The sequence below is a fragment of the Branchiostoma floridae genome, chromosome 2 (genome assembly GCF_000003815.2).
Source record: "Branchiostoma floridae strain S238N-H82 chromosome 2, Bfl_VNyyK, whole genome shotgun sequence".
In the NCBI taxonomy this organism is placed as follows: Eukaryota; Metazoa; Chordata; class Leptocardii; order Amphioxiformes; family Branchiostomatidae; genus Branchiostoma; species Branchiostoma floridae.
In genome coordinates this window covers 21,424,983-21,452,600 of record NC_049980.1, presented here as the reverse complement: position 1 = coordinate 21,452,600, position 27,618 = coordinate 21,424,983, and the positions used below count along the sequence as shown (strand labels likewise).

Genomic DNA, 27,618 nt, shown 5'->3' with positions numbered 1-27,618 from the left:
TGCTGCTCTTTCAAACACGAAAGCTGCCATTACCATTCGAGCTAACCTTGTACTTTCTGTACACAGGCTTCACTTGGTACCAGGATCTTCATTACCCCATCACATCACAAGTTGTCCTAACAGATGGCCGCTTCTTCACATTTGGCTGCTATCAGCTGAACACACTGAGTCTTCAGCAGGAAGACAACCCGCGAAGGAACGTGCTGTTCTACCAGGACAGCCAGCCTCTGTATGATGACATCCAGGATGGCCAGGTCATTGGTTTCAATGACGATGTGTTGAGGACACTGCTACAGGTGTTAGGAAACCGCACAGAACCCCTTCAGGCAGAGTGGAGCCCAGAACCAGTACCCTTCAACCCACCCACACGCTTCAACTATCACCTAGAAGACACCCAGGAAAACATTTTCTTTAAGAAGATGTTTGCACCACATCTGAGGAAGGATCTCTCTGAGAAGAGAGTAGTGCGCAAACTGAAGGATTTCAAGGACCATAGACTGGGGAAGAATATTGGCACCAATATCAAGGATGTTTACCAGCTTGATACTAACCCTTCTGTAAGAAAGTTCAAAGGAAAGGACTAAAAGCAAAAGAACATAGAATAAGAATCTGTAGATGATCAATGAGAGTATCTATGATCATTGATGTATGAGATTTTCCTTTCCTGATTTGAATACTGGACATAGATTTGAAGTTGTTGAGAACTATGATATACTGTAATTTACAACAACTAAAATATGATGATGATGTTCGTCCATACAAATATACAAATAATAATAAAAAGGTGACTTATGTTTCGTATTCTCGGAACTTTGTATACATTGTTATTTAGTACCATGAATGACATGATGTACCTCACTTGTGAAATGTAGATGGCTGTCCTATGTCATGGGCATTCAAGATATTGACAGAGATGGACAAGGATGTAACTGGTGGCTGTAGATTGATTCTATATACAAATGTATATGTTTTCTTAGAATCCCAGCAAAAATTCCTGTTTCAAATGGTACATGTGTTATGATCAAAGGCTACTCATATTCTATTGACATGAATAGTCTACCTTCAAGCCAAGATGTGATGTTACAAGGAAGGCCTGGTGGTGTCCTCACAGTTGGATATGCTTATCACTGATGTAAGATCATTTTTTCATTTATGTGAATGAATTACAGATTGCATGAGTTACATCAATTGGTGTCCACTACCCAGATCACAAAGTTCCTAAGTATGTACACAACTTTTCACAGAAAGCTATAGGAGGGATAACTGGTACCTACCAGGATGTCAGTAGATTGGATTAAAAATTGATATCTAAATAAGCAGATCATTACTGGTTAATATGTAAATCAATCCTTCACTAAACACCTGCTTTTTGCCTACCACTGCGTCACATCATTGCGATCGCTCGTACTGTAGCATCTCCTTATGAAATATGCATATCATGTCCTGTAAGGGGCCCCGATCTTTTGCTGCTAATATTAGCAGTTACCTGTATCACTCCATCTGCCAACAATCTACCAAAAACTACCATGGCCTGTCAGGAGAGGACCAAAGCTAACAAGACTGGACTTCAGGGTAATGTTAATTGTTATGTTAAATGTTCAGAGTAAAACGTAAAGACAGGAATTCTAGGTAATAGGTCAAAGGTTAAGGCCCGTAAAAAGAAAAAAAAGCCCACCTGGATGTTGTTATGCAAATCGAAACAATGGTGGACAGAAGGACTGTTTTCAATTTGGGGGCCTGTACCTTTTACATATTTACGTTACTAGATATGACGTTACTAGTTAACGTTAACGTTACCTAAAATTCCTTGGTAGCTGCCCTCGTGTTCTGATTTCCGTGAGTGAGAGCTGAGGGCTTTATTGGGTGATACTAGTAGTTGCAATTCATCCATAGATTCGCACACAAACGGAAACGCATTGGGGCAGATTTGGCTCTGAAGGTATGAAGAGAGGCTCACAAAGAGGTGCAAATCGCCCCTACCAACGAATGGAATGGTCCGTAGTCAAAATGGCGGTCGTACGACGATTTTGAAAAGTAATTTCTTACACTTGGGAGCAGAATGGGAAGTCCAGAAATAGACCATGTGATCGAGCAGTGTCTCCAGAAGCAGGAAGCTGTTCTGAACTTAAGTCATCGTGATATCAGCGTCCTGCCACCAACGCTACGTCAGGTGACACATGTCAGACGACTGCTCCTCAACAACAACAAACTTCTCATGCCGCCCACCGAACTCCTGGCGTTGCAGCAACTTGAAGAACTGACTTTGGACTGTAACAACCTGACTCTTCTTCCAACTGGAATAGGTGGACTCAGAACACTGACATACCTGAGTCTCAGCAACAACAGCTTGGGCTTTCTTCCCGGAGAAATAGGTAAACAAAACTATCTGTGGGGAGGGGGGCCAACAAAACTATCTGTGGGGAGGGGGGCCGGGGCAGTTGTAGCGTTATGCCTCTTGGAAATATAAAAATTATACATCAAATCAATGGGTAAAGACTTAACGTTACGGTTATGAATGTATTCATTTCTTTTGAAACACTGTCAGAACATTTTAGATGACAGGGACTAGGTAGGTAGCTAGTTATCTATCTAATGACCCCTCCCTTGTTAGCCCTTGTGACTGTTTGATGGACCAAGGAGGTTGGATGGGCATAAAAAATAACTACTATGAATTGACTTTGACTTTTTAACATAGTCTACCTACAAAAGATAGGACCAGAAAATTATGTCGACCCATTCAGAGTCACCAAGGCTATACTTTGTGTGCCCTTAATTACCCTCATGGGGAAAAACCGAAGGTGTTGGAAACAAAACAATGCAAAAAGAAACAAGAGGAAATCAAGAAGAAATCAAAAAGAATAAAGTTACGATATAATTAAAATTCTGTCTTTCATACTGCACAACTGAATAAGGTGACGTATTTTGAATTCATTGGGGTTTGTGTCTTTGTATGTATATTTGTAAATTTGGTAATACATGGTACAAACATGTACTAGGAATTGGTAGAAGAAAAAGTTGTCTTGATCTTGGGATGTAATTTTCTTCAACATAGGGAAGCTGCAAGATTTAACCCAACTGTGGATAGCTGACACCAAACTGATGGGCCTGCCACCAGAAATCGGTCTACTCCAGAAGCTGGAAAAACTCAGTGCTAAGAACAACCAAATATCTTCACTCCCAGATGAGCTGTGTAACTTGTCTAAGTTGTCCTGGCTGAATTTGGCACAGAACCAACTGGACAGGCTTCCTGGCAGTTTCTACAAGTTACAGAACTTGTCTTATCTGAACGTTGATGGGAACAGGTTTGCAGAGGTGCCAGCTGGCCTGGGAGACACCCCTGCCCTGTCATCCCTGAGTCTCAGGAAAAACATGATCTCCTCCTTACCCGATGATCTACTTCTTAGTCTGAACAAGCTGTGTAAGATTGATCTCAGGGAAAACCCTCTCCAGGAGAGGCCTGCACACTGGAAGGTAAATCATTTCAAGATAATATCATAACAGATGTATTATGTACATGTATGACAAGAGCTGCAGTAATATTAAAAAGTCACTGGTGATATTTGGTATTTGGCGTGCTGTATAGAAGACAGCCCAGAGCATGGACTATTATAGTATATTCCTTGCTTTCACCATGCAGGGTTTGGACTTCATCCTGCTGGGTCCAGACAACACTGGTGCTGGGGATGGGCCAGGAACCAGCACAGAGTCTGAGAACACGGACAGCAGTGGGGACAGCACAGAAGATGGGGACGACTCACCAACAGAAGAACAAACTATTGGAACCTAGGCAGCCTCACCTAGGACACTTTGATCCTTGCAACAGTAGACAGTTGAAAGTGCCCTTTGGTATAGGCTGAATATAAAATGTAGTACATATTGGTGAAGTGAATGTTGTGCATATCAATTAATTCAGTTCTGTTTCTCATCCAAGTTGTATTATAATCATTTACAGGCCTCTCTATCAAAGATTTTTACCAGTAACTCTTTGCTCACCGAAGAAATTTAAGACATTGTATACTGTTCATCTGCATTGCAATCTTACTGTTGAAATGTGAAAAAGATATGCATGTATGCATAAACACAATGAGTCTCTTTCTTGCTGTTTATGACTCTGCATTTGATTTATGTTCCTACCATTGTTGGTGATTTGGTCATATTCTTATGAGAGGCCACAGATATGACAGAATGGTGACTTGAAATATCCCCTAACATCAAACTACCATTGAGTCTGTGATCATCTGGTCAGGGATGCACCCCAAATCCTTTCCCAATAGGATGGCAGGTAATACTTCCATCACAGTTATGTGAGTGTAAACACCCTATACTACCTAAGATGGAGGAAAACATGCTATTAGAGGGTACTTGTTTCCCATACTTATGATAGGATCTAACAAGGAGGTTTTTCAGAGAACCAAAAAACATATCATTTGGCTTCATCATAGAAAATGATTTTGTAGTACACAGTCTGAAGACTTAGACTTAGTCATCAGGCACCACAAATCAAAGGTCTACAAATGCATTTTTACTTTGTCACTTGTGAATAATTTCCTCATATCATCATCCAGCTCACCTGCAATTTTTGTTCCTGTGTGTACAATATAACTTTCTCCCATTGCAATAATTGCTTTGTGTGTCTTGAAAGAATAATGGCAATAATGAATAGTAGCATAGCAAATACATCTTCAATATGATATACATCGCTACATGTATAAGTTGAAACATTATGATATTGCAGAAGGTTAAGTACTTCAAAAATTTCCAGGCCCCTGGGTGCTTAAAATTTTTCACACATTCAGTGCTCACTGACACGATAAAAAATTGGTCTTGAGAGTGCCCTGTTTTGGTTTCATCTGCAATATACATATATATGTTCATGTACTTTTAGTACATCCATATTGGTAGTACAGTCGACTGAAGATGACAATTATAATGACTGAGATTGATTGAGTTGTTGATATTACATCCATCCTAAAAATTTATCTCATTGCCTCAATAAGGAATTACTCTCATTATAGTTTATTTTAAATACAATATGATATTTAGATACACTTTGCACATTTTTGTTACGTGCACACAATAAGAAACTTACAGACATCAATTGCAAGCTCTCTAGCATTGAGCCTTTACATCTTGGTCATTTCTTCCCAATGAATGTCAACATGAGGGGCAGTATTGCACATTTTCTTTGGGAAGGATGGGCTTCATGCAATTATTCATCATTGAAGTCTTTTGTGTTGGAAGAGGACTCCCAGTCCGACAGCAGCACATGTGAGCAGTAGAACTGTTGCAGCAGTATACAGAAGCCGGTTGGTCTGGCATTCAGGAGGCTGCAGCACCTTGGCCTGAATGAAGGCAGAAAATATGTTGAGCAAAGTCACCCAACAGATAGTGAAGGAAGATAGTTAATGTCATATATGCTTCATGTGTTTTTGATATAAAGGTCAGAAGATATACCTGCATCATTGCTTGCTACAGCATTGCTTCAATAATAGTGAGTGGCGGAAGATAATGTAAAAACTCCTATCATGCAAAGTCGTCAGACCTTTTCCAGACTGTGGTTTTAGAAGATAGTAAGGAGCAACATCATTGGTGGTTGGGAATTGGTTGGCAAGGTTGTCTAGAAGACTTAAAAGCCCTCAGAACTTTTCCAGACTGTGGTTTTAGAAGATACATGTAGTAAGGAGCAACATCATTGGTGTTTTGGAGTTGGTCGGCAAGGTTGTTTACAAGAAATAAAAAGTTGTCTGAGGCAGCTGACTATATAATTGGGATTTACATAAAATTAATACTAGTAAGCAGAGGAACACCTAGCCTTACAACAAAGGTTCATCTTCAACACATAAGTTTTACTAGCTAGCCTTTTACAAATGTATATAGAACAAAAGTCCCAAGCTCACCCATCCACCGTTTGGTGCCACCCAGTCTGACACCCAGTTTCCGATGAACCTGACTGACCAGCTCACAATATCTGCTGCCTTCCCCTTCCTGCCTTGTCTCAGGTGTGCGATGGTCAAGTCCCGACAAAAGATAATCAGGACAATGATCTTCTTCACGTTGATGCCATTCTTAAACAGCTGGCTCCTCATTTCTTCTGCAAACTCTGAACTATTTCTTGCACTGTTCTCTCTCTGGGTTTCCTACAAAACAAGTACATAAACCATACAAATAAGGATTATGTATGCACATTTCAAATGCTATTTCAATGATATTTAGCTCATTCATTAAGATTCACATGATGTATACTGCATAAATTCAGCAGAGGTTCTTAAGATATTCGACCGCATACACAAATCATTGGCATCATCATAATCAGCTGGTTGTGCTAGTTGCATGGATGCACATGGCTCCCTCCCTCCATCTGTTCCTTTTCTCCATAGCCTTTGGAAGATCTTCAATTGAGTGTCTTTGCATAGCTGATGTAGATAAGTTTGACAGAGTCTTCAGCTTACTCGTCCATGTTTTGGTACCCATAGAAGAACAGCACTAATGGTAACAATACAAAAACGACCCTGCAGCTAGGAGCCGACACCCCAAGAAAACACCACATTATTTGATTTTAACATCTATCTACGACCTGAAAGTCAAAAACGCAGCTCATCCAGGAGTGGGACCTATGATTTTTTAGAAAAGAATGTTGCTGAAGTACCAAGTTCAGTAAACAAAAGGTCCAAAATTTATCTACACTGACACAATACTGTAAATGCCTTTAAGTTTGCGGGGATTTACTTTGAAATTCGTGGTACATGTAGTGGGAAAATGGAGTGTTCGCGGTGTTTTTAATTACGCGGTAGTGCCATAGACTGTAGTAAAAACTTATAATGGAAAAATGATTGCAGTGGTTTGAAGTTCACAGTGAAGCAGTCACTGTGAAAACCGCATACATAAAACCACTGCAAACATTTGGGCATTTACAGTTACCCCACCAGCCACATACCAAACAAGAAATCTTTTTAAAAAAGCTGTGCCTTGCCGCGTATTTTATGTTATTTTGGTAAGTTAGACTAGATTCTACGCTTAAAAATCCCGAGTTCCACATGTCGCCCCCCTCCCCCCTCATTATCATAATTTATGTCAGATGAATTATTGGCACATTAAACAGGTTTTGTAAAACTTTTTGACCCACAATGAATATGCATTATTTTTTATTACAAACTAAGTTCCTTCTGATGCAATTTGTGATATATATTTATATAAACATGGTGAGTTAAAGCGTAGATTTATTATGCTGGACCACATACAGTAACATGCGTCTAGAAGAGCGTTTTAATACTCGCCTGGAATGTACCATTGTCTAACTAAGCCATAAAACTCGGCAGAGATGGCACATTGATCGCGTTGACGTAGGACGTCATTGTGACAAGTGTCATTCCATGCTTGTTTTGGTATGGCAGCCTTTTTTGGGAAAAGGTGTCAGCTCTGCGCAAAGGCTTGTGCTTACTGTGATCATCTCTCGGTCATTCTTGACTAAGACTCTGGTCTTGCACCTGTGGCTTTACGGGAGGATGTTGTTGTGCGTCATTCATGCCAATGAGGGTTTTCCGAGGCGTGAAGATGTGTACAATGTCTGTGGAACGTAGGTCATATGTTGTTGAGTAGTTGATTGCACAGTGATGTTGTTCTGGAATTGTTTTGATTGTTGGTTTCTTTTGGAGATCTTGCTTTCCCTACAGGGGAGCCTGTGGGCTCGCCCAGGTTTGGTCCTGGGGCCATTCGCCATGGACCATCACATCACATCGCTTTGTTTCCGCTGATTAGTTTCTTCTGGCTTCTCTTGGGTTTTCTTACCAAGTGAAGCCTTGGGCTTGACCTAGTCGATCCAAGGACGTTGGGTGATCCAAGGATCTACTATCAAGGATTTAATGTTCTTGACTAGTTTGAGCTGCTCTCTCTTCGCCGAGTTTGATGTGCTTGCTTGTCTTGAACTTTGGGACGACCTGTTTGTTGGTATGTAGGAGATAGTGGCAGTCATGTGGATTTCCTTCTGGGTGGATTAGGTCACCATCTTGAATAGTTCATGTGATTGTGGATCAGTCGTTGTGTTTTGCTCATTTGCTGGTTGGAAATGGCGATATTGATTGGTTTGAAACAAAAACGAAACATCTGTCCGGTTGACTTTGGCTAATCAGTGTGGTCATCCATTTGGGCGAATTAGCTTGACGGATGAGAGATTATCGTTGAGTATATCTCAGTGTTTACAGTATGTTTGTTCCGGCCTGGGAAGGGTTCGCATTGTGGTGTTATGATAGCTCAGCGAGTTTCGTTCTGGTCTCCACTTTGTTCTGGATATGCAAACAGTAGGGGGTATATAATTAAGACTAGTGGAAAAGTCTTTGTCTGTACATGTTCATGGGACATCAAGTTATATATTATTAAGTTTCAGTTTATATTTGATTTGGTGAACTTGGTGGCAGGAGGGCTCGCAACCCTTGGTTCTCCCCAGTGTTTGATGCACCCTGCCTGGGTACAAGTTTACCTGTTTTGAATGTTATTCCGTTTCGGACAGTCCCGCTAAATTGGTCACGTCAAATTTTTATCAAGTTTTGTTTTGACCCAAACCAAAAAGGACGTCATTGTGACAATGTGTTTTTGCCCGTAAGTTTGTGGTTCGAAAGTCGGTCGAACTCTGGGCTTTGATGAGTTGATCTATTGGTTTGCAAGTCGGTTGAACTCTGGGCTTATTGAGTTGATCTAATGGTTTGCAAGTCGGTTGAACTCTGGGCTTTAATGAGTTGATCTAAAACTGCAGAATCTAGTTGCAGCATTGTGGTTTACTTCTGCCCCCCGCCCATTGCGTTGACTGGGCTGAGAGGGGCAGAGGTGGTCCATCCAGTGTGGGGCGTTCGCCCTGTTTCGCATCTGCAAAATCTAGCTGCAGCATTGTAGTTTCTGCTGTCCCCCGCCCATTATATAGACTGGGCTGAGAGGGGGCAGAGGTCATCCATTGTAGGACGCTGCTCTGTTTTGCATTTCAAGGGTTGAGACAGACAGTGGTGTCCATTTTGTCTGAGTGGAAATTTCCACTTGGGCTTGCTCCTTGGCAAATTTAGCAATTTAGTTTGAGAACCAGTAGCGCCCGGAGAGGCTGCCTAGTTTATTGGTTCGTACTTGGTTGTTCTTTAAGCGTGTCAGTTTGGTTACACGCCTTCAGTTACGTTACGTTTTCAACCCTTGCTGCCCGTGGAGTCCGTGGAGGCTGTCTGATTTACAGGTAGTGTTTTTCAGGGTCTCTGGCAGCTCTGTCTGCTCATATTTTGGTTCCTTTTTAGTTTTATTTGGTTCTAGTTAAAGCTGCATTATGAAGCGTCCTCTTTCAATAAAAGTTGCCGTGTACCGTGATCGGTTAACGTATGAACAAGTGTTTACTTTGCTGAGCGAGGTTTCGGCTCCCATGAGCAGCATTCAGGCTGTTCAGTCTCTGGGACCAAACTCATTCGACGTGTCATTTTCCTCGGTACACGAGCGTACATTGTATGCGGGGAAACTGTCTGGTTTAGACGCCGTGGATGTGTCATCTTACGCGGCGGCGGAGATAATTGTCACGGCCACAAGAATTCCGGATGAGCTCGATGACAACTATGTCAGGAACTGGTTAAATCAATACTGTGCCGTCATCACGTCCCGTATGGTAACATACCGGGACAGACCGACCATCAAAAATGGGAACCGGCAATATAAAGTAGTTTTAAAGCCGGGATGCAATATCCCGTCAGCATGGAAAATGTTTGACGGGAGGATGGTTTTCTTCAGGTACGTGGGGCAGCCCCGTACCTGCTTGAGATGCAACCAGGAAGGCCATGAGTCGGCAAATTGTGCAGTAACATTTTGCAACAAATGCCAATCCATTGGGCATTTGGCCATGGATTGTACCAACGATGTTGTGTGCCTCAGTTGCAGGGCAGAGGGACATACGGCCCGCCGTTGTCCCCTGTCCTTCGCAAACAGGATTAAGATGGGAGCCAGTTGGGCTAAGAGCCAAGAGCTCCCGACAGGTGTGAGTCAGGTCCGTGAACACCATGATGGAGGGGTTCCTCAGGCTGTAAATAAGCCTGGTCGGTCGGAACTGGCTCATGTTTCTGACGCAGTGTCTGATGTATCTGATCCTGTTTCGCCTCCAGGTCACCCTGGCAGTGTGGACCCGGGTACTTCTTCGGCTGTGAAGTCGTTTCTTCTCCGGTCGCGGAGCCGGAGGTTTCTCCTCCGGTCGCGGTGGTTGAGCCGTCTGAGGACTTGCTGTCGGAGGCCGCTCCTTCTCTGACCAAGTTTTCTCCGGTCGCGGTGGTTGAGCCGTCTGAGGACGTGCTGTCGGAGGCTGCTCCTTCTCTGGCCAAGTCTTCTCCGGTCGCGGTGGTTGAGCCGTCTGAGGACGTGCTGTCGGAGGCCGCTCCTTCTCTGGCCAAGCCTGGCCTTTCTTCCTCTTCTAGCGAGCAGGTACCCTCAACATCTGCTGCTCCGGTACCGGCCCCTCGCGCCCGGTCCCAGAGAAGGAGGCGTAAGGCGGCCAGTCCTATCCGACCTGTTACTCGTCGGTACATGTGTCAGGGTTGTGAGTTGGATTACACAATCACTCTGGAGGTGGTGTCTTGTCATCAGTGCAAGGCAGACATAACTCCAGAATCTGCTCTCCTTGCTTTCTGTGAGGGCCCAGTTTGTCAAAGCGATAATCGCCTCTTTCTTTGTCAGAGCTGCCATGATGGCAACTCTGATATTGCTGACAAAGATTCCAGGAAAAGGTGTAGGGGTGATTCCAGTGAGGGATCTGCCTCTGCAAAGACTTTGTCGAAAGGAAAAAAGATTCGTAAGGAGCCGGATTCCGACTCCAGTCTTGTTATCGAGAAGTTTCCCTCGGACAGTCTTCGTTCTGTGGACGGTAACGAGTCTGACTCTACTGTTGGCTCCAGAAGCCTCATCATTGATGAGGATACTTCGGATGCCTCCCAGGCTCCAAGTCCCGATTTGGTAGCAAAGGCGAGAGCCATTGTCATCTCCTCTGACTTGTACAAGAATAAGGCTGTCTTTGTGTGCAACCAGTTTATTTCTCATGGTTGTGACGAACTCTTGCATAGTTTTAGGTCTTTGAAATCTCATCTTGCAAAGGCGCATGGCATCTCCGGGGACATTGTGCCTTGTAAGGTTGGTAATTGTTCGAGGTTTTTTAAAACCACCATGTTATGTCTCAAGCACCTCTACAATGTCCACCCCCAATTTGTTAACCGAATTGGTGTGGAAGGAATCGATGATCTGTACCACTAATTCCTCACATTCCGATGTTGTTTGACATTCCTTCTCTATGTAGCCTCATGGTTCTTATTGCTACACTCAATGTCTGTGGGCTCCGTAGTCCGCAGAAGAGGAGGCAGGTTTTCGGCTTTTGCCGTCAACATAAATTTGACGTTGTTTGCCTCCAAGAGTGCCATGTTTCGTCAACATCTGAAGCGGTGCTCTGGGAGAAGGAATGGGGAGGCCAAGCGTTTTGGGCATTGGGCTCCTCCCAATCTAGAGGTGTGGGTATTTTACTCTCTCCATCTTTCAATTTTGATGTGGTTAAAAAGTCTTGTGACGACAGTGGGCGTGTTGTCTGTGTCGTCTTGTCCGATGGTGCGCGTAATTTCAAAGTTTGTAACATGTATGCTCCTAACATTTCTGCGGAGCGTACTGGATTTTTTAAAAATTTGTATAAGTTTCTGTCGGGGGCTGAGCCCCTTATTTTGTGCGGTGATTTTAACTGCGTTGAAGATGTTGATATTGATAAGAGGGGCGGGAACCCGGCTCATGGTAGTGGCGGTTCCACCGTTTTAAAAGACATTTGCGCCGATTTTAATGTGCATGACTCTTGGAGACATGAGAATCCTTCTAAAAAGGTCTTCACTTGGAGACAGCCGACCAAAGGTATTGCCTGTCGGCTGGACCGATTTTATTCGTCTAAATGCCTCGTCGTTTCAAACTACTGTTTTTTACCCGCATATTTTACAGACCATGACTGTGTGTCCTTGTCAATTTTACCGGATGTGAAGAAGAAGCCTGGCTTGTGGAAATGTAATGTCTCGATTTTAAAAAGAGACAAAGTTTTAAATGATTTTAAACTCGCTTTTAACAATTGGAAGACTTTGAAACCAGGTTTTCCTTCTTTGCGAGCCTGGTGGGACGATGTAAAGGCTAGAACTCGCTCTCTCTTGATCAGAATTTCTTGTGAACTGGCTAGGGAGAGACGGGAGTCCATGTTTACCTTGAATAATGAACTTGTCGATCTCACCAACAAGATGAACGACGGGGCCTCCTCGGCGGACATCTTGCGTAGGTATGAATGTACTAAGTCTTCCTTGTCCGAGTTGTCCGCTGAGGAGGCTCGCGGTGCTTTTGTTCGGTCCAGAGTCAAGCAATTTGTCGAGGGGGAAAAATGTACCTCGTATTTTGTAAGCCAGGCCTCTTCCCGAAGTAGGCAGCGACGCATTTCTTCGGTCAGAGATTCTACTGGACGTGTTGTCCAAGATGACGAGGAGATTTTAGATGTTTTTAAGCTATTTTATGAAGACCTTTTTAGTGCTGAGCCTATTGATAAGTGTGAGGCGAATAACCTTTGTAACAATTTAGAAGGGTCTTTGGATCCTGATGAAGTCTCTTCATTAGAAGGTCCTCTTTCATTGGATGAGCTTTGGGCTGCATTGCGCAGTATGGAGAATAATAAGTCCCCTGGCAGTGACGGTCTCCCGAAGGAATTTTATGTCGCTTTCTGGGACGTCATTGCCGGGGATCTCCTCTCAGTTTTTGAGGAAGTTTTTTCCTCTGGCGAGCTCTCTCAGAGCCAGAGTTTTGGTGTTATTACTCTCCTTCCAAAAAAAGGGGACCCTCTGGACCCGAAGAACCGTCGCCCCATCTCTTTGTTAAATTGCGATTATAAGATTCTTGCAAAGGTCCTTAACAATAGGCTTAAGATGGTTGCCGCCTCGGTCATCAGTCCTGACCAGACATGCGGTATACCAGGCCGGTCGATACAATGTAACCTACTTTTGATGAGAGATATCGTTACATATGTTAATATGAATAACTTTGACTGTGCGATCATTTCTCTGGATCAGGCCAAGGCCTTTGATAGAGTGAATATTGATTTTCTTCACTTGACTCTTGCGAAGATGGGTTTTGGCCCGGTTTTTCGCAAATGGGTTGCTATATTGTACCACAACATTACCAGTGCTGTTTCCGTCAATGGGTCGCTATCATCTTCTTTTTCTCTCTCAAGAGGTGTTAGGCAGGGGTGCCCTATGTCACCCCTGCTGTACGCAATTTCCTTGGAGCCATTTGCCGCTACAGTAAGGGCCGACGCTGCGATTCACGGCCTCAGGTTGCCTGGTGGCCGTGAAGTTAAGATCTCGCAGTATGCGGACGATAACTCGGCTATTGTTACAACCGATGAGTCGATCCGCCGGCTCTTTGCTGTTATTGACATGTATAACAGAGGTTCCGGGTCTCTTTTAAATCTTGACAAATGTATGGGTCTCTGGCTAGGTAGTTGGAGGAAAAGACTCGATTGTCCGAAGAATTTTAAATGGACATCTGTATCCATACGTTTATTGGGAGGTACTTTTGGAAGTGTTAATATGCCTTTAGTCAACTGGAGGGAGAGGCAAGCTAAGTTTGAAGCGGTTCTGCGAAGGTGGGACAGCTTCTCTTTATCCTTCGCTGGCAAGGTTGTCGTCGTTAATAACCTTGCTTTATCTACTTTGTGGTATAGTGCTCCTGTATTTTCTCCTCCCGAGTCAGTCGTCAAGGACATTACGAGAGCCGTCTTTAAGTTTTTCTGGAGTTCTCGTGCAGAAATGGTCTCTAGACAGACAGTTATACTACCTTTGGACAAAGGTGGATGGGATCTCATTGATTTTGGAGTGAAGGCCAATTGTTTTTATTGTCGGCCGTTTACCAATATTCTTGACCGGCCGGATCTTCCATGGGTCCAGTTGGCAAAATATTGGCTGGGTTTTTTTGCCCGTCGTTTTGAACCATCATCGTGGTCTAACAGTTCCCCCCACTCTCCTGAGGCTCCACCTCACTATTCTTTGATGCGGAAGCTCACCTTGGAATTTGTTAATGCTTCTGCTTCGAAGACTTGGGACAAGATATGCACCGTGCAGTCTTTGTACAAAGCTGCCATTTTAGCTCGTTCTCATACCCCTTCCGCTTGTTTTTTAGAGCGGGGTGTTGATTGGTCACTTGTTTTTTCAACGGTGCATAACACTCTCCTTGAGAATAACCTAAAGGAGCTTTCCTGGAAGGTCGCACATGGGGCTCTCAAAACCAACTACTTGACTTGTTCGATTTGGCACAGAACTCCTTCCCCTCTTTGTCCGAGGAGAAACTGTAGAGCTACGGAGACCGTTACCCATGCCATCTGGTCTTGTGGCGAGGTGCTCCTGACCTGGACTTGGGTCGAAGGGTTCATTAGGCGATGGGTGGTCTCTAGTTTTCGTGTTTCTCGCGCGGTCGCTCTCTATGGTGTTATGTCGTCTACCCTGAAGAAGTGTAAGAGAGATGTCTGCACCTACATTTTGGCCGTCGCTCGGTCTAAGATTTGGTGGTCCAGGTGTCAGGCTCTCTTTGACAATAATTTCGTATCTCACATTGAGCTGGTGTCTCTAATCAAGGAGGCTCTTAGGTTTAAACTCAAGATGGAGTTTGTTCGACTTGGTTCTGAAAGTTTCTTGGCTGAGTGGTGCCAATCTGTTAGATGGGCAAGTGTGCGGACGGGAGTTTTGGTTCTACGTTTTTAGAGTCTTTGTCGTAGTAGTCTTTGTTTGGTGCTACAGTCTGTCTTTGCTATTGGTGGATTGTCTGTTAGATGTTCAGTGTGTGTGGTCAGTCCTTCACTATGGTGTTCTCCTTCTACTCTCTAGTCCTCTTTATAATTTCCAGTTTGCTTTGATGTGTCGTTTCTTGGCAGAAGGGTGGGCGGGTGCAAGTCTGCCTCGGGTGGAATGGCACATCCTTTTTCTTTGTTTCCATTCATGAGTTGTTTCTTCTTATATTATGATGGTTTTCAGTTTGGTCTCTGTCTGTATTACTAAAACTGTTTGTATACCCAAAATAACAAAGGGCCTTTGGAAGGGGCTTTGGAAGGGCTGGGTTAAAAGGTCCGTCCATGGATCCATGGATCCATGGAAGAAAGCTGGCGTAAAGCCTTGCCTGGCGGCAAGGCAAAAACCATTGCAATCCTTCCAGCGCTTCTTGAGATGTATCCCCATACACCATTCTGACCTAAATCAGAACCCTCAAAACAATACTTCCATCTTCATAACACTTAACATTTGGAGGTATGTGTGTTTACCTTTTAAAAGTAATCACTGCTTGATGAAAATTCTATTGACTGTGCACATATGCGACTAATGAATCTCTTCAATATTAATATTTTATGTAAAACATTACTCCTGCCAAAAAATACACCTCAAACTGACACTGTGCATACTTGCCACTCAGCCCTATTACACGTAACTGTTACATGAATTTAAAGAAGCAACAATTACTAGTATAACTTACCAGAGCAGCTTTCTGCCAAAGCTTTTCCCTTTCTCCTTTACAGACATAGACATATTTCTTGATAAGATATGTCAGCTGGTGAGTCAAGGTTTCCACATCTATAGCAAGAAGAGCTGCTTCAGAACTGGTGAAGGAAAAGAAGGAGTCAGCATTATATTGACTAGTTAACACATACTTTTATGAGCTTGACTTAAACAAACTTTTTATACAGCATTATACATCTGTTCAAAGGTTTTCATTTATTTCATATAAAACCCCTACAATATGGGTGATGAGTTGACTGATCTGCACAGGGTTGATAATTACAATACATGTACATGCTGGCTTGACCATGGCCTGGCCTTTGATGATGTTGAAACCCATTTAGATAATACATGTTTGTACAAGTGTAACAACATCATTTTATCATTATAATGCGTTGTGTTCCTCCGCTAGAATCTAATGATAACAGTGTAACATGTGTTTGTAAACTGATCAGTGCCTGGCGTGTCTTTGCTAAACAGATGTATGTTGACTGTTTGTTATAAGCCAATCAGTCAGTTTTTGTGATGACGTACTGTTGTGATTGTGCATTCTCCTCTGCTCCTGATGATTGGCGTGAGTCCACAGACATCATAGCTGGCCTTGGAACTGGGAACCCTGCCCGTTCTATCTCCTGTCGCAGGTAACGCCTCATCCACTCTTCTCCTTGTGACTTGGCCTCCGACACAACCCTACTCCGCTCAAAGTTAACCTAAGGGCGTCCCTGAACGAATGAGTCTCTCCAAAAACACAGACGAGGACCGCCTTTTCGTGTAGCCATCATAATCCTCGAAGACTTCACCGTCGTCAGTTGAAGACTGAGACGTCATGTGAGAATGACCCGGTGACTGCGAGTCCGTCGAGGCCATAATTTATAAATATGGCTACCTCAGTTTTAAGCTTACGTAATACATATACTTTAAGTAGACTGACTTCATCAGACAGGATTTACGTGATGATTTTGTACCACTATAAAGGCAACATGCATGAAACAGTTATGACCAAAAATGTAACGGTAAACACCGCAACAGCTCTACTCTCAACAGTTGTGTTGTTTATCTCGAACCATATTTTCGGTGCGTTCCCAGTCAGTGTTCTCGCCTGAAGACGTCTGCTCCAGGCTACTCCAGGCCTAGTCTAGTCCTTGCGCTCATCGAGAACTTCAAAATGAGGGTAGAGTTCATGATAAAAGCATACAACGTTACGTAAGTAGTTAAAGTACTTCATCCACGTTGTGTCTCTAAAAGCTCAGTGTTTTTCCTCCCGTCTCCTCCAGGCCTTGAGCTGGAAGAAACCATTCTATTCGTCGGGTACACAGTATCTGTTCTATCGTTAGAAAACTCTTGAACTGATAAAACATTACAATATGAATACAACTGAATACTTTGTATCATTTTGCCTATGCAAGATAGATATATTTTTTGGGCAAATATTGTGATAAAAGATAGTAAAGCCTACAGTACGTACAACATTGTACCCATTACTAAATGAACTATTCTGTAGTCGCCATGATCTCGCGAGAGTTGGGCGTGAGAACCCAGGTGAGGTACAGAGGTTAGTTGGGCTAGCGTTACCTGGTTTAGGCTGTAACGGGCAGGTGTCCAGAAGTCTAGCTACGGGTAAATTGTAACGTAACCTGTATCGGGACATGTAGGCCTTGGACCTGACACACCAGCGCACCGAACTCTCAACTTTCAGCATTCCAGATTGCAAGGTCCTAATTGAAGACAGCTGCAAGCCGGAAGCTGGAGTATGCAGCAGCTGAGTTCAAGGACTCGGCATGAAATGAACACCTGAGAACACAACATCGACTAGCGGGCTGAAAATCCACGCAATAGACACAGAGATGGCTCGGTTACGATCGGGAGGTGGCAGAGGTGGTTGTAGGAGGGGTAGAAGGCCGCATGGTGAGTCGCAAATGCTTTCGAAAGTCAAACCCGTTTTGCAGGATGACAACGTTTTATAATTATAACGTTAATAACCATTCGCCAAGGCTGTAACCAAGGAGGTTTCATTAAAACCTCCTTGCTGTAACGTATCTGTCAATCTAAATATTTTGCATTGGCGACAGGGCGTTCCTGGCAGTAAGATTTATTCACTATCGACAATGACATTGTTATGAGCCAATTTATAACACAAGGAAATCAGTAAATCATGCCAAGGAGGTTAAAAATCAATCTTGATTTTTAAACTCTTTTTGTTGACTAACTTTCCACTGAGTTTGGCATATCGTTGATGCCAAAGCTCTCAAGTCTCAACCTTTACCAGCAATCGTTCAATGGGGACGGAATCGAATGCTTTCTGGAAGTCCAGGTAAATGGCAATGATAGGGAGGTTGTTGTTGAGCAAACAGGTCCAGGCCTCCAGACACGCTAGTAACTGTCGACCTTCCGGGTAAGAAGCCATGTAGATGCTCGGTAAAGAGCTGGTTACTTTTCATGTGCTTGACTATTTCATCTCTAACAAAACCCTCTAGAACCTTCCCTGCTACAGGGGTCAAGCATACTGGTCTGTAGTTGTTAGGTTCCCTTCTTGCTCCCCTTCTTAAAGATGGGAGTAATATGGCCCAATTTCCAGTCTCTGGGTAGTCTACCCTCCTTAAAAAAGTTTAGGACTTAGTGAAGATCGCCTACAAGGGCGTTAGCAGGGTCTCGGCTAGCTCCTTTGGGACTCGTGGGTGTATAGCATCTGGACCCATACATTTGATTTGGTTTAATTGTTAATTGCTCAAATGTCGGTGGTTTGTTTATTAATATTTAACAGTTCGGCTTTGTAATCTTGTTCTCATGCTTCTTAAAACCACCCCGAACATTTTTCCATGGCAGTAAAAGACTAACAGAGCATGGTACTACTGCAAATTTTCCCGTTACCGCAAAATTAAATCCCAGCGAACTTAAATACATTTACATTACATCCTACTTTTACATTTTAAGAGATTTAAACATTAGACCTAAATGTTGAACTCTGCACATTCACATCAACTGGTACAGATACATGTAACTGCATATTACATTTTTTTTATTATTTATAATGTAGATTCTGCTGTGCCCGAGAGGTTGGGCCAAGCCAACAAGAAGGATACACCAACAAAGTTGATTGTAAAAGTTCCATTGGAACTGTTGCAAGAGGATTTCAGACTGACTAAAACAGCTTCATTGCAGTGTGGAAGAGGGGCATCGCGAGGCAGAGGTGCAGGGAGAGGAAGAGGTAGAGGTAGAGGTGTGGGAAGGGGCAGAGGGAGAGGGAGAGGCAAGGGGAGTAGAGCAAGCAGAAAACCACCATGTACTGTAACTACTGAAACCTTGTATGATGGACCTGTAACACAGCAAATTCCAGGATACCCTATCAAGGAAGATGGTGATCACATGAACAATTCCAGTCATGGGCAAACTAGAGGAAGAACAAGAACCAAAAGAAACTTTTCCAGGCAGCCAATAGCCCAGCAAGAGCAGACTTTTTCTCTTGTTCATCCAAATGGAATTCCACACGCAGCAAGTAGGGGAGCACAGAGACGTGGAAGTGGAAAAGCTGAATTACAAAGTGACCAAACAGTTATCCAAAACTTGGAACTGCAAACACAGAAGAGAGACGTCAGCAAAGATTCCAGAATTTCACAAATGGCAGCTTTTCAAACAGGAGTAGAGACACACAGTGAAATAGATTTAAAGGAAGACTCCAATAGGCCAGACTTGGAAATAAGAAGGGAAAATGCTTCAAAAAGAAACAGGAGTCGAGAGAAATGTATTCCATCAAAGAGAAGGAAGCGCTTGAATGGGTCGTCTTTGGCTACACCATTGTGTCAGGAAGAGGGCTCAGTAACCACCCCTGAAGATGGTATAAACCAAGGTTGTAAAGAAGCTAGTTCTGCAAATGGCCACAGGTATATGTTATGAATTTTGCATGTATGTAGTATTTTGCTGTTCATTTTGCTGTATCCTGCTATTTCCAGTGTGTGTATTTGCCATTTAGTCAGGTCTGTTCCATAAGTACAAAGGGAACTCGTTATTTGTAAATTATGATATCGCAAATTCTTTCCTATTGAAGAAGATTCGTCTTTGAGAGGTACAGAACAAGACTTTTTGATTATCTTTGTTTTTTTACTAGGTTATTGACACAGGATCACGAGCCAGATCTGGACCTACATGTAGGTAGTGACGACAGTGATTCAGATGATGACCTCCCAGATATCAACACCTCTCTGCAGCAGGACCCACCCAGTAAGCTGCTGATTTCTGTCTCTTTTGAAAGGCATAGTGTTGGTCTTGTTTGTAAAAGTGATTTACTTTCACTTGTAATAATCACTGCACTTAAGTGGCAAGGAGCTGGTTTCCATAACAGAATCTGTTTTCTCACATCTTAATAAAAATCTTCTTTTGTTATTTTCCCTAGTCACAAATGTATCAATGAGGTGCAGGTACATTAGAAAAATAAAGCTAATATTAGAATGAATAATGAAGACTTAATAATTTTGTTCACATTGTACAATGATGATGATGATTGTACAATACAAAATCTACAAGTGGTAGCATGTATTTTTGACACATTTAATTCAGGTTTCTGGCTGTTTCACATGCAAAAAAGTTTCAGCCGTGTTTTCTGTGCAGGAGGATATGTAAATTAATCTATTACCAAGGGATCAAGAATCAAAGGATTACAAAAAGATATTTAGGTATTAGATGGCAAATCATATCACAGGGTCCAATTCGTCAGCCTAAAGCTTTTGGAAATACAACAACTGTATTTCAAACATATTGCAGGCACTAAATATTTCATGGGCAGGTGTTTCATGTGCAAATATTCATAATTAGACTATAGTTTAATGATAGGATCATATAACATGCACTTGAACATGTTTTGTTGGAGATGAATGTTCTAGAGCTTTGAAATATGATATATTTCAGAGCCGACGTTTAAGGCAGGAGAGGTTGTGTGGGTAAAGAGTGGGAGGAATCCTTCCTGGCCAGCCATTGTAAGTACACATTGTGTGTTTGTACTTTGTAGTGTCCTAAGTGAAATTCAAAACTGCAATTAACTCACTGTAATGAATATATTTAGTATAAATTCCTTACAAATACTAAATGCACATACATGTAGATATGTCTATGTTGCAGGTTAACCACGTGTACCACAAAAAGAAGCGCATGTCGGTCCTCTTTATTGGATACAGGCAGAAGAAAGGGTGAGTTGCAGATAACAATGATTCAGAATTTCTTGTCCGGATTATGCCTTTATGCCTGTGAATAGTTTCATTGGTGAATAACTACAGCCGCGTATTTTAAGAACCGATCTGTTGACAGCTGTCTGTCAACTTTTTCATGGTGACGATGACAGACAGTCATTTCAAGCCTAAGTATAAGTGCTAATAGTCATACTGAAACTAGTACATCTAATATTTACCCCATCTACTATGCCATGAATAGCTTGACCAAAACCTGTTATCCGTACCGACCTACACATACATTAGATCTAATCTAAACTTCTTCTGTGAGATATTAACGAACTGCAACAGATCCGTGTCATTTTCCTCAAATCAGGATCTCGGTACACGTCAATGCTGCAAAAGTATTCAACAGCAGGATGAGGGACCATTTCATAGTGAGTAATTTGTATTTGTTTTGCCTCACTAATTCTGCTGAATAATTGGAAATTAAAGGTAAACCTCCAGGTTACAATTATTGTACTTTACGTCGATGTCTTATTTGTTAGCAAGATGCATTGATGTCTTTTATTTGTATTGAAATTCTCGTGTATAGGAAGAGGCCTTGAGAACTGAGAGCAAGGAATTCTTTCAGAGTATTGTAACGCAGGTAGAAGATTTTCTGAACAAGAAAGGTGAGACATGTGCTACAGATAAGTGCATGTTTGTACAGTACCATGTACAGGTATCAAAATGATGATTTATTCCCTTTCATTATGTAGTGCTGTTCAGAATAACTGTGCAACATTAATCTATGGCAATTATTTATTTCTAAGCTCTTCCTATTGGGCTAACGATATACTAGTATATGATTATATCATCTACACAAATGTCTACAAGTTAGCTCCATTTATGTCTTTTGTGTCAAAGATATGGGGGAAAATGAGATTTCCCAATATACATAGTATGTAACAACTGATACACGTGTCTTGTTACGTTTATTAAGGTCAGGCATCCAGGTAAACAATATTCAAATACAATTCAATATCTATACCTGGATAAAAAATAGAGATTTCTTCTGGTATATTTTGAGTGACATCCATCACACTTGTTCAGTGTCACTAGAATGAACTGGCAGAACAATTCAATACAAGTACAGCTAAGTAAAAAACTGGTTGAACCACTAACTCTACGGATCGTATGTAAAAGTCACTCAAATATGTCATGATCTGATATCTTGTCTTTTGTGTTTTGTTCAACAGCCTGTGGCAAGTTGGAGGGACTTGATGCCTTTCAGTACTTCTTTCCAAATGGTAATAATTTCAATGTTTTTTTAGAGCTGAGTTTTAGTAAATTTCTAAAAAGTTGTTGGGATATTGAATTTCAAATTGGTTGTTTCATGAGACTGATTATTATTTAATGATCTATTCCTTCCCTTGGACTCACCCTATAAAAATCGCTTTCTCACCAGAAACATTCCCACCTGATAGTTCCAGTGGAAGTGATGATGATGAAGGAATTATGAAAACAGACCATAAGGACACTGAGGCAACACAAATCAGTCCCCTGTCTCAGAGTGCAGGGACTTCTGTGGCCAAACCCAGAGACCCCTCTAGGCATGACAGAAGGTCAGAAGTTATTGTGTCACATTTTCAAACTTGACACAGCAAATCTTCTTATCAATGAGTACATGAATTGCAAAGCAAAGTAAAGCCTTTCCCTTTACATGATTATTTATATTTACATGGCAGAATGTGTAACTGTTATGTTGTACATATAGCTTTTACAACTAAGCCATTTTCTATTACCTAGGATGCACTTAAGGAAAGATCTGGAGAAGCGCATTGTCAAGTACATCAGAACCCAACAGGATGCCCAGGTAATGCTGTGGTCACATTTCTTATCTAGGGCATGGTCGTACAGTTTTGGGGAACAAAAAGTATTGTATAAAAGACAACAACAGCAAAAAAATGTACCAAAAATTATTCGAGAGCACTTATCTATACTTGTTACATGTCCATTGATTTACACTTAAATTTTCTGTGTCCGTAAACAACCCGACTGAGCCCTGGTTGGGAGATGTGACTCTAGCATTAGACTGTCTACTTAGACCTGTCTCCACCATAGTCACTATTCATTACTTTTGCCAAGAAGGCTGTGTTTTGTATCTGTTTGTTTTTGGTGAACAGCATTGTAGTTGTAAAATTCATGAATAAATCATTATGATATCTGGTACATCAGTAAGTATTAGCAAAATACAATAAAAAATACATGTATTGAGTTATAAGCTCTCTATTAGATTTCCTTGTTGCTGTAGCAGGACCGATATTTTCATTTATAGTCTTGCTATTGCTACTCTATTGATGGCTGTGTATTCATACACATATGAAATTCATGCACCAGATATAAGTATGCATACTCTTGAGTGCTAGCCTTACCATGACCGTAGACAATGCAGTTTTTTTGCTAGGAAAGGTTATTGAGTTAAATGTTGTTTGTGATGTCTCCTGTTTTAAAATTTATAGGATCATCTGGCTGGCATTTACCATGGGTCAGTCACATCTCAAAGGCATCAAGATTTCTTTAGCAAAGACCGAGCTGTTCGTGAGATGCTACATGGGCAAGGGACTGGCTTCATTACAAGTGATGAGCTGGTAGGGATCCACCTGGCTTTTGAATCTCTGATTGTCGTGAAGAAAATATGCACCCTTTCTTAATGAGTGAAATCAAGGAGCTGGGTAGTTGTAAATGTTTGTTTTTTCATTATTGTTGGCATTTGTAGTTAAAAGTTTGTTCAAACTGTTGTTAATTAAACAAAGTTGTAATATGCAATTATTATTCATCTATTTGTAAGCAGTTTGATTGACTGCTGGCTCAAGAGGATCACTTGTTCATGACTGGATCTAGGTGACTTTGCCCCTGTCAGTGCCTAACCTTTTAATATTTGATCTTATCTTTAACTCAGGCAGAAGAGCTGTTTTCATGTTTGGCTGACCTTTACCATCTGAGGTGTGAAGAGGACAAAAACTTTGCAGACACAAAATATGTGGCATTTGTTCTGATGCCTGAGGTGGGTGTGCCAACTTAACGCTTTTATCTTGTAAATATATAATGATAGCTCTAAGGTTTCTTCAACACAGTAGTAATGAGAATTGGCTTTGTTGAGTGCAGAAACTGAACATTGTAACCTATCTACATCAATTCTTCAATAACTTCCATTGAGTAGTGTTTCAAACAGGTTTCATGTAAACATACTTGTGCCCAAACAGGTGGCATGTAAAAGACAGTGGTTGAGGTCACTTTCTGGAAATATACTGAATGTCAATCCCAAGAGTAAACAGTGCCCTCTGTGTTTCTGAAGATCAAAGCATGCCTTGTCATATGTATGTTGCAGGCCATTCTGTATGGCCTCCACAAGGTCAAGGGCATCAGTATGGAGGCGGCCCAGAAACTGATGGATAAGGGACCAGAGCTGTTTCCTGCGGAGAGGACGTGGTATAGGGAAGCTTTGAGGGCAGAGCCCCTAACAGTAGAGGAGAGGAGAAGGATCATCCACCAGGCAGCTCACAATGTACTTGGGAAGGAAGGTTCTAATGAGCTGCTGCACCTGACATAGCCTACACCATACACCCTTCCATAAGATGTATATCACAGCTGCAATTGCGAATGGACTTTCATAGTACCACTGTTGCATATAGGAAATTGGCAGGCAGTAAAAGCCTTGACCACATGTAGGTATCTACATGTAAAAAGTTAATGTGTTTGGGGTTGTTTTCTTTCAATCAATAGTGTTGCGAACCCATTAATTACCCTGTATATATGTTTGATTTGATACAGTTGAGTGTATAGAAAGTTAAAAGCACAATGTGGTGCCACTGCCTTCTTCAAGTCATCTGGGCAGTGATTACATACTGTAAGCTAAATGACTGTTACATCAATATTTTTCATCAGAAGGGTTGTAACCCCATGCTTCCGCCAGTTCATGATCAGCGACTCTTGATTTGGCCAAGAACGTCATATAATGTCCTTGATTTGGCTAAAAACAACATGTGACATTTGGAATAGATTGGCCATTCTATTTTGAGTACCCTATAGTAAAATGCATATCATTTGAAACAGATCAATTAGAACGTAAATTGTATATTTAATGAAATCTTTATCTGCATTCACACAGACTACTTAGAGTCTACCTTCATAGTACCCACATCCCCAGGCCCACTACCTCCTCTCACCAAACACCCACTACAAGTACTAACACTTCCACAGCAAGATTTTGTATGTATTAAACATTCCATATACATTATATAACTTGCCTTCTCTCTGGAGATAACAACAGAAATACACTGATGAAACCAGCCCTGTTACCCTGCCAGCAAACCGGTCTCCTCAGTGTACATGTATGTCTATCTTTACATACTTGTTCAGAATGTTAGCTTTCTGAGTGCCTTGAGGCCTTTGTCTCCTGGGAAACAGTACTAGTACTTAAAATTGTAATTGTGAAGAATTTTTCCACTGTGTAGCCTTAAAAAAGTGGTCTAGGCATTTGTAGGTTTCATCAGTACTGCAGTTTGGCTATTTAAGTCCCAGGGTTGTCAGATGTATGTATAACTCTAGCCTCATGTTATCAGCATGTAAGTAGAACAGTCTGAAGTGGAGCTATCATGCCACAGTAACTGAAGTATTGAGATTTTCTTGTCAGTCTGTCAAAAGGTAAAATGCACATACAGTAATGCCTTTCTATGTAAACTACATGTGCATGCATCTACTCCTGTAATATATATCCATAAATAATTCTATTGTACCATTACTTTCAATTTCTGTGTATATTGAATGTGAAAGGATGCACACATTTAGCAAAGTGTAAATACGTGCACCAGTGACACATGATTTGCTGTTTATCATTTATCAACTTTATTTAGTGTTGTGTGTGTAGAATAGGGAAGATTGTTTTCACCCTCTTCAATAATATCAGTCTGCATTGAACTTTTTGTCATCTTGATGCATTTGAGGAACACATCAAGTTTCTCACTAGTTGACTGGATCATGGTGTTACTTGTGTTTGTATAAGAGTGAGTACAGTGTTACAAAAACTTCACTTGTTTGATGCATTGCAAAAGGCCATTATCAGCAAAATTAGAATAAAGTTTCTATTGCAACAGTTGAAATGAGTAAGCAATATTTGGGAAAATCTCATACAAATGTCTTGGATGTGTTTTGAACAGCAGAAAGGTTGCAGTTGTGATGTAGGAAGGTTTGAGAAGATGCATGTATGGTATGATTTGTTTCAGCCTAACTGAATTACGCTCCTAGTGGCCTGCCTGCAACAAGAGATTGTTTACATAGGCTGTTTCATCTGTTGAAATAAAAACTTGGGGTGATATTGAGGACATTCTAAGTTACTCAGCCAGGGTATCTATTTGCTCAGGTTAAGAGTTCCCCTTTTATGTTTGTCCAACAATAGGAACAACCAATTTTTTTAAACAATAGGAATGACAAAGAAAGAACTGCAGTTGTGTTGTGCCTATGGTATATGTTGTTAACCATGTGAGATATAGATGGTTGCTAAGTTGAAGCTAACATATTGCATTTGCTGCATTGTGTTCACTGTCCCTTTTTAATCCAAAAACATGTATATCATGTGTCCCAGTAGCTTTCTACTCTTTACACAGTAGATAAAATACCAGTAGCATGGAGTAATCTTGAATATTCTTTATGTTTGATAATACTTAATAATATTTCTTTACTATATTCACAACATAGAGAGTGTGTATGTGTGCATATGCATAAAGATGTATCACATGAAACATTTTCCAATGCAATCATCATTTACTTTTACTTCAAATGCTACACAACAACTTGTAAACAATAGATATAGGGAGCCTACTGAATGGCACAAACTTATAATTCCATGTATATTGAGTTTAGAAGATAACTCAAGTACCAAATAAAAATTGTACAGCTGATACTGACAGTACTAGAGAACCATTGAACTTTCATTGAAAAACTTAAACAGAAAAATAAACAATAAAATCATACATCCACCAGATATACAAATCATTTACAACACTCTTGCCTATTGTAATATCTGAACCATATAGGCAATAAATACTGGAAGGTTAATTAATAGCACATTTTAAACATAGTTTTGTTTATCAAGATATGGATCCTGTTATGTTAGGATATGGCAATGGATATAACATGCATGCACATGATATTATACATAAGAAGGGGAATTTCATTTGTTGTTAGCTCCTAAAGGTCATTTCCTTGCTATGGGTAAGAAATAGACCTGGCTACAAAATAAAAAGGATTCTGTGGCAGTTCCTATAGTTTACAATGGACAGGTTAAGATTTCAAACAAGAAATGTTGAACTATTTGTGTATCATGGTGATGATGGCTGTTTCTTCGCATCTGAAGATCAGTGGGAAGGTTGTGTATCATAAACCCAAATGAAAACGTGTGAAGCAATATGCTGTTTCATAATGGTTGAACAATTTGGTATTGTAATGAAATGTAAAACAACTAGGAAGACTTTTCTGAACTGTTGGTTTGATTTAGAAAATCAAAATACATTGTTAATCACGAAGAATTCAATATACTTCAACTCCTGTAAATGAGCGTATGCTGAGAGGTTTATCAGATCTTCATATCTTTTTAATGGCAAAAAAAGAAAAAACCTGGTGAGTTCATACTAAATTGGGGTGACATACATGTAAAAAATTAATGAAACCTGGTGTTATCAAAGCAAAGCAATTTTTTTTGTGTATGTCTCCATGCGGATGTGTGCATATTTTTTGAAAAATAAAGAGTATCTGTAGAAGGCAGCCAGTTTGAGTTTCAAATGAAAAGGCTGGTTATCAAGATAAAACCTTGGTTAGACAGAAACATTCATTACTGTTATCTACTCCATTGCACATAAATCACCATCACATATACA

The 27,618-nt window shown here is 41.2% G+C and overlaps 3 protein-coding genes across 3 annotated transcripts; 2 read left to right on the top strand and 1 right to left on the bottom strand.

Annotated features, from left to right (window-relative positions):
* Nucleotides 1–1,721: 1,721 nt before the first annotated feature.
* LOC118409343 (leucine-rich repeat protein SHOC-2-like) lies at nt 1,722–4,069 on the top strand. The gene is made up of 3 exons (XM_035810306.1): nt 1,722–2,372; nt 3,053–3,471; nt 3,638–4,069. Exons 1-3 carry the CDS (start codon nt 2,060–2,062, stop codon nt 3,785–3,787), a joined length of 882 nt encoding a protein of 293 aa, XP_035666199.1. The 5' UTR covers nt 1,722–2,059; the 3' UTR covers nt 3,788–4,069.
* Nucleotides 4,070–4,502: 433 nt separating this feature from the next.
* On the bottom strand, nt 4,503–16,866 carry LOC118409345. Its single transcript, XM_035810307.1, has 4 exons — nt 16,080–16,866; nt 15,523–15,646; nt 5,898–6,137; nt 4,503–5,342 (listed from the first exon to the last, which is right to left on the bottom strand). Exons 1-4 carry the CDS (start codon nt 16,196–16,198, stop codon nt 5,217–5,219), a joined length of 609 nt encoding a protein of 202 aa, XP_035666200.1. The 5' UTR covers nt 16,199–16,866; the 3' UTR covers nt 4,503–5,216.
* A 164-nt stretch (nt 16,867–17,030) lies between these two features.
* On the top strand, nt 17,031–27,474 carry LOC118409342. Its single transcript, XM_035810305.1, has 13 exons — nt 17,031–17,450; nt 18,580–19,423; nt 19,648–19,760; nt 20,445–20,512; nt 20,655–20,722; nt 21,078–21,138; nt 21,297–21,375; nt 21,943–21,993; nt 22,152–22,308; nt 22,493–22,559; nt 23,206–23,334; nt 23,646–23,750; nt 24,075–27,474. Exons 1-13 carry the CDS (start codon nt 17,390–17,392, stop codon nt 24,294–24,296), a joined length of 2,025 nt encoding a protein of 674 aa, XP_035666198.1. The 5' UTR covers nt 17,031–17,389; the 3' UTR covers nt 24,297–27,474.
* Nucleotides 27,475–27,618: the final 144 nt, after the last annotated feature.

Bases quoted from the DNA above. Each gene is read 5' to 3' on its own strand.
- LOC118409345 (XM_035810307.1), bottom strand. From the start codon at position 16,198: ATGAGGCGTTACCTGCGACAGGAGATAGAACGGGCAGGGTTCCCAGTT. The intron at 15,647-16,079 runs GTACGTCATCAC...TTCCTTCACCAG, and splicing joins GAGAATGCACAATCACAACA to TTCTGAAGCAGCTCTTCTTG. The intron at 5,343-5,897 runs GTGAGCTTGGGA...GCCTTCATTCAG, and splicing joins TGGCACCAAACGGTGGATGG to GCCAAGGTGCTGCAGCCTCC.
- LOC118409342 (XM_035810305.1), top strand. From the start codon at position 17,390: ATGGCTCGGTTACGATCGGGAGGTGGCAGAGGTGGTTGTAGGAGGGGT. The intron at 20,513-20,654 runs GTAAGTACACAT...TCTATGTTGCAG, and splicing joins ATCCTTCCTGGCCAGCCATT to GTTAACCACGTGTACCACAA. The intron at 23,751-24,074 runs GTGGGTGTGCCA...TGTATGTTGCAG, and splicing joins CATTTGTTCTGATGCCTGAG to GCCATTCTGTATGGCCTCCA.
- LOC118409343 (XM_035810306.1), top strand. From the start codon at position 2,060: ATGGGAAGTCCAGAAATAGACCATGTGATCGAGCAGTGTCTCCAGAAG. The intron at 2,373-3,052 runs GTAAACAAAACT...TCTTCAACATAG, and splicing joins CTTTCTTCCCGGAGAAATAG to GGAAGCTGCAAGATTTAACC. The intron at 3,472-3,637 runs GTAAATCATTTC...TTCACCATGCAG, and splicing joins AGAGGCCTGCACACTGGAAG to GGTTTGGACTTCATCCTGCT.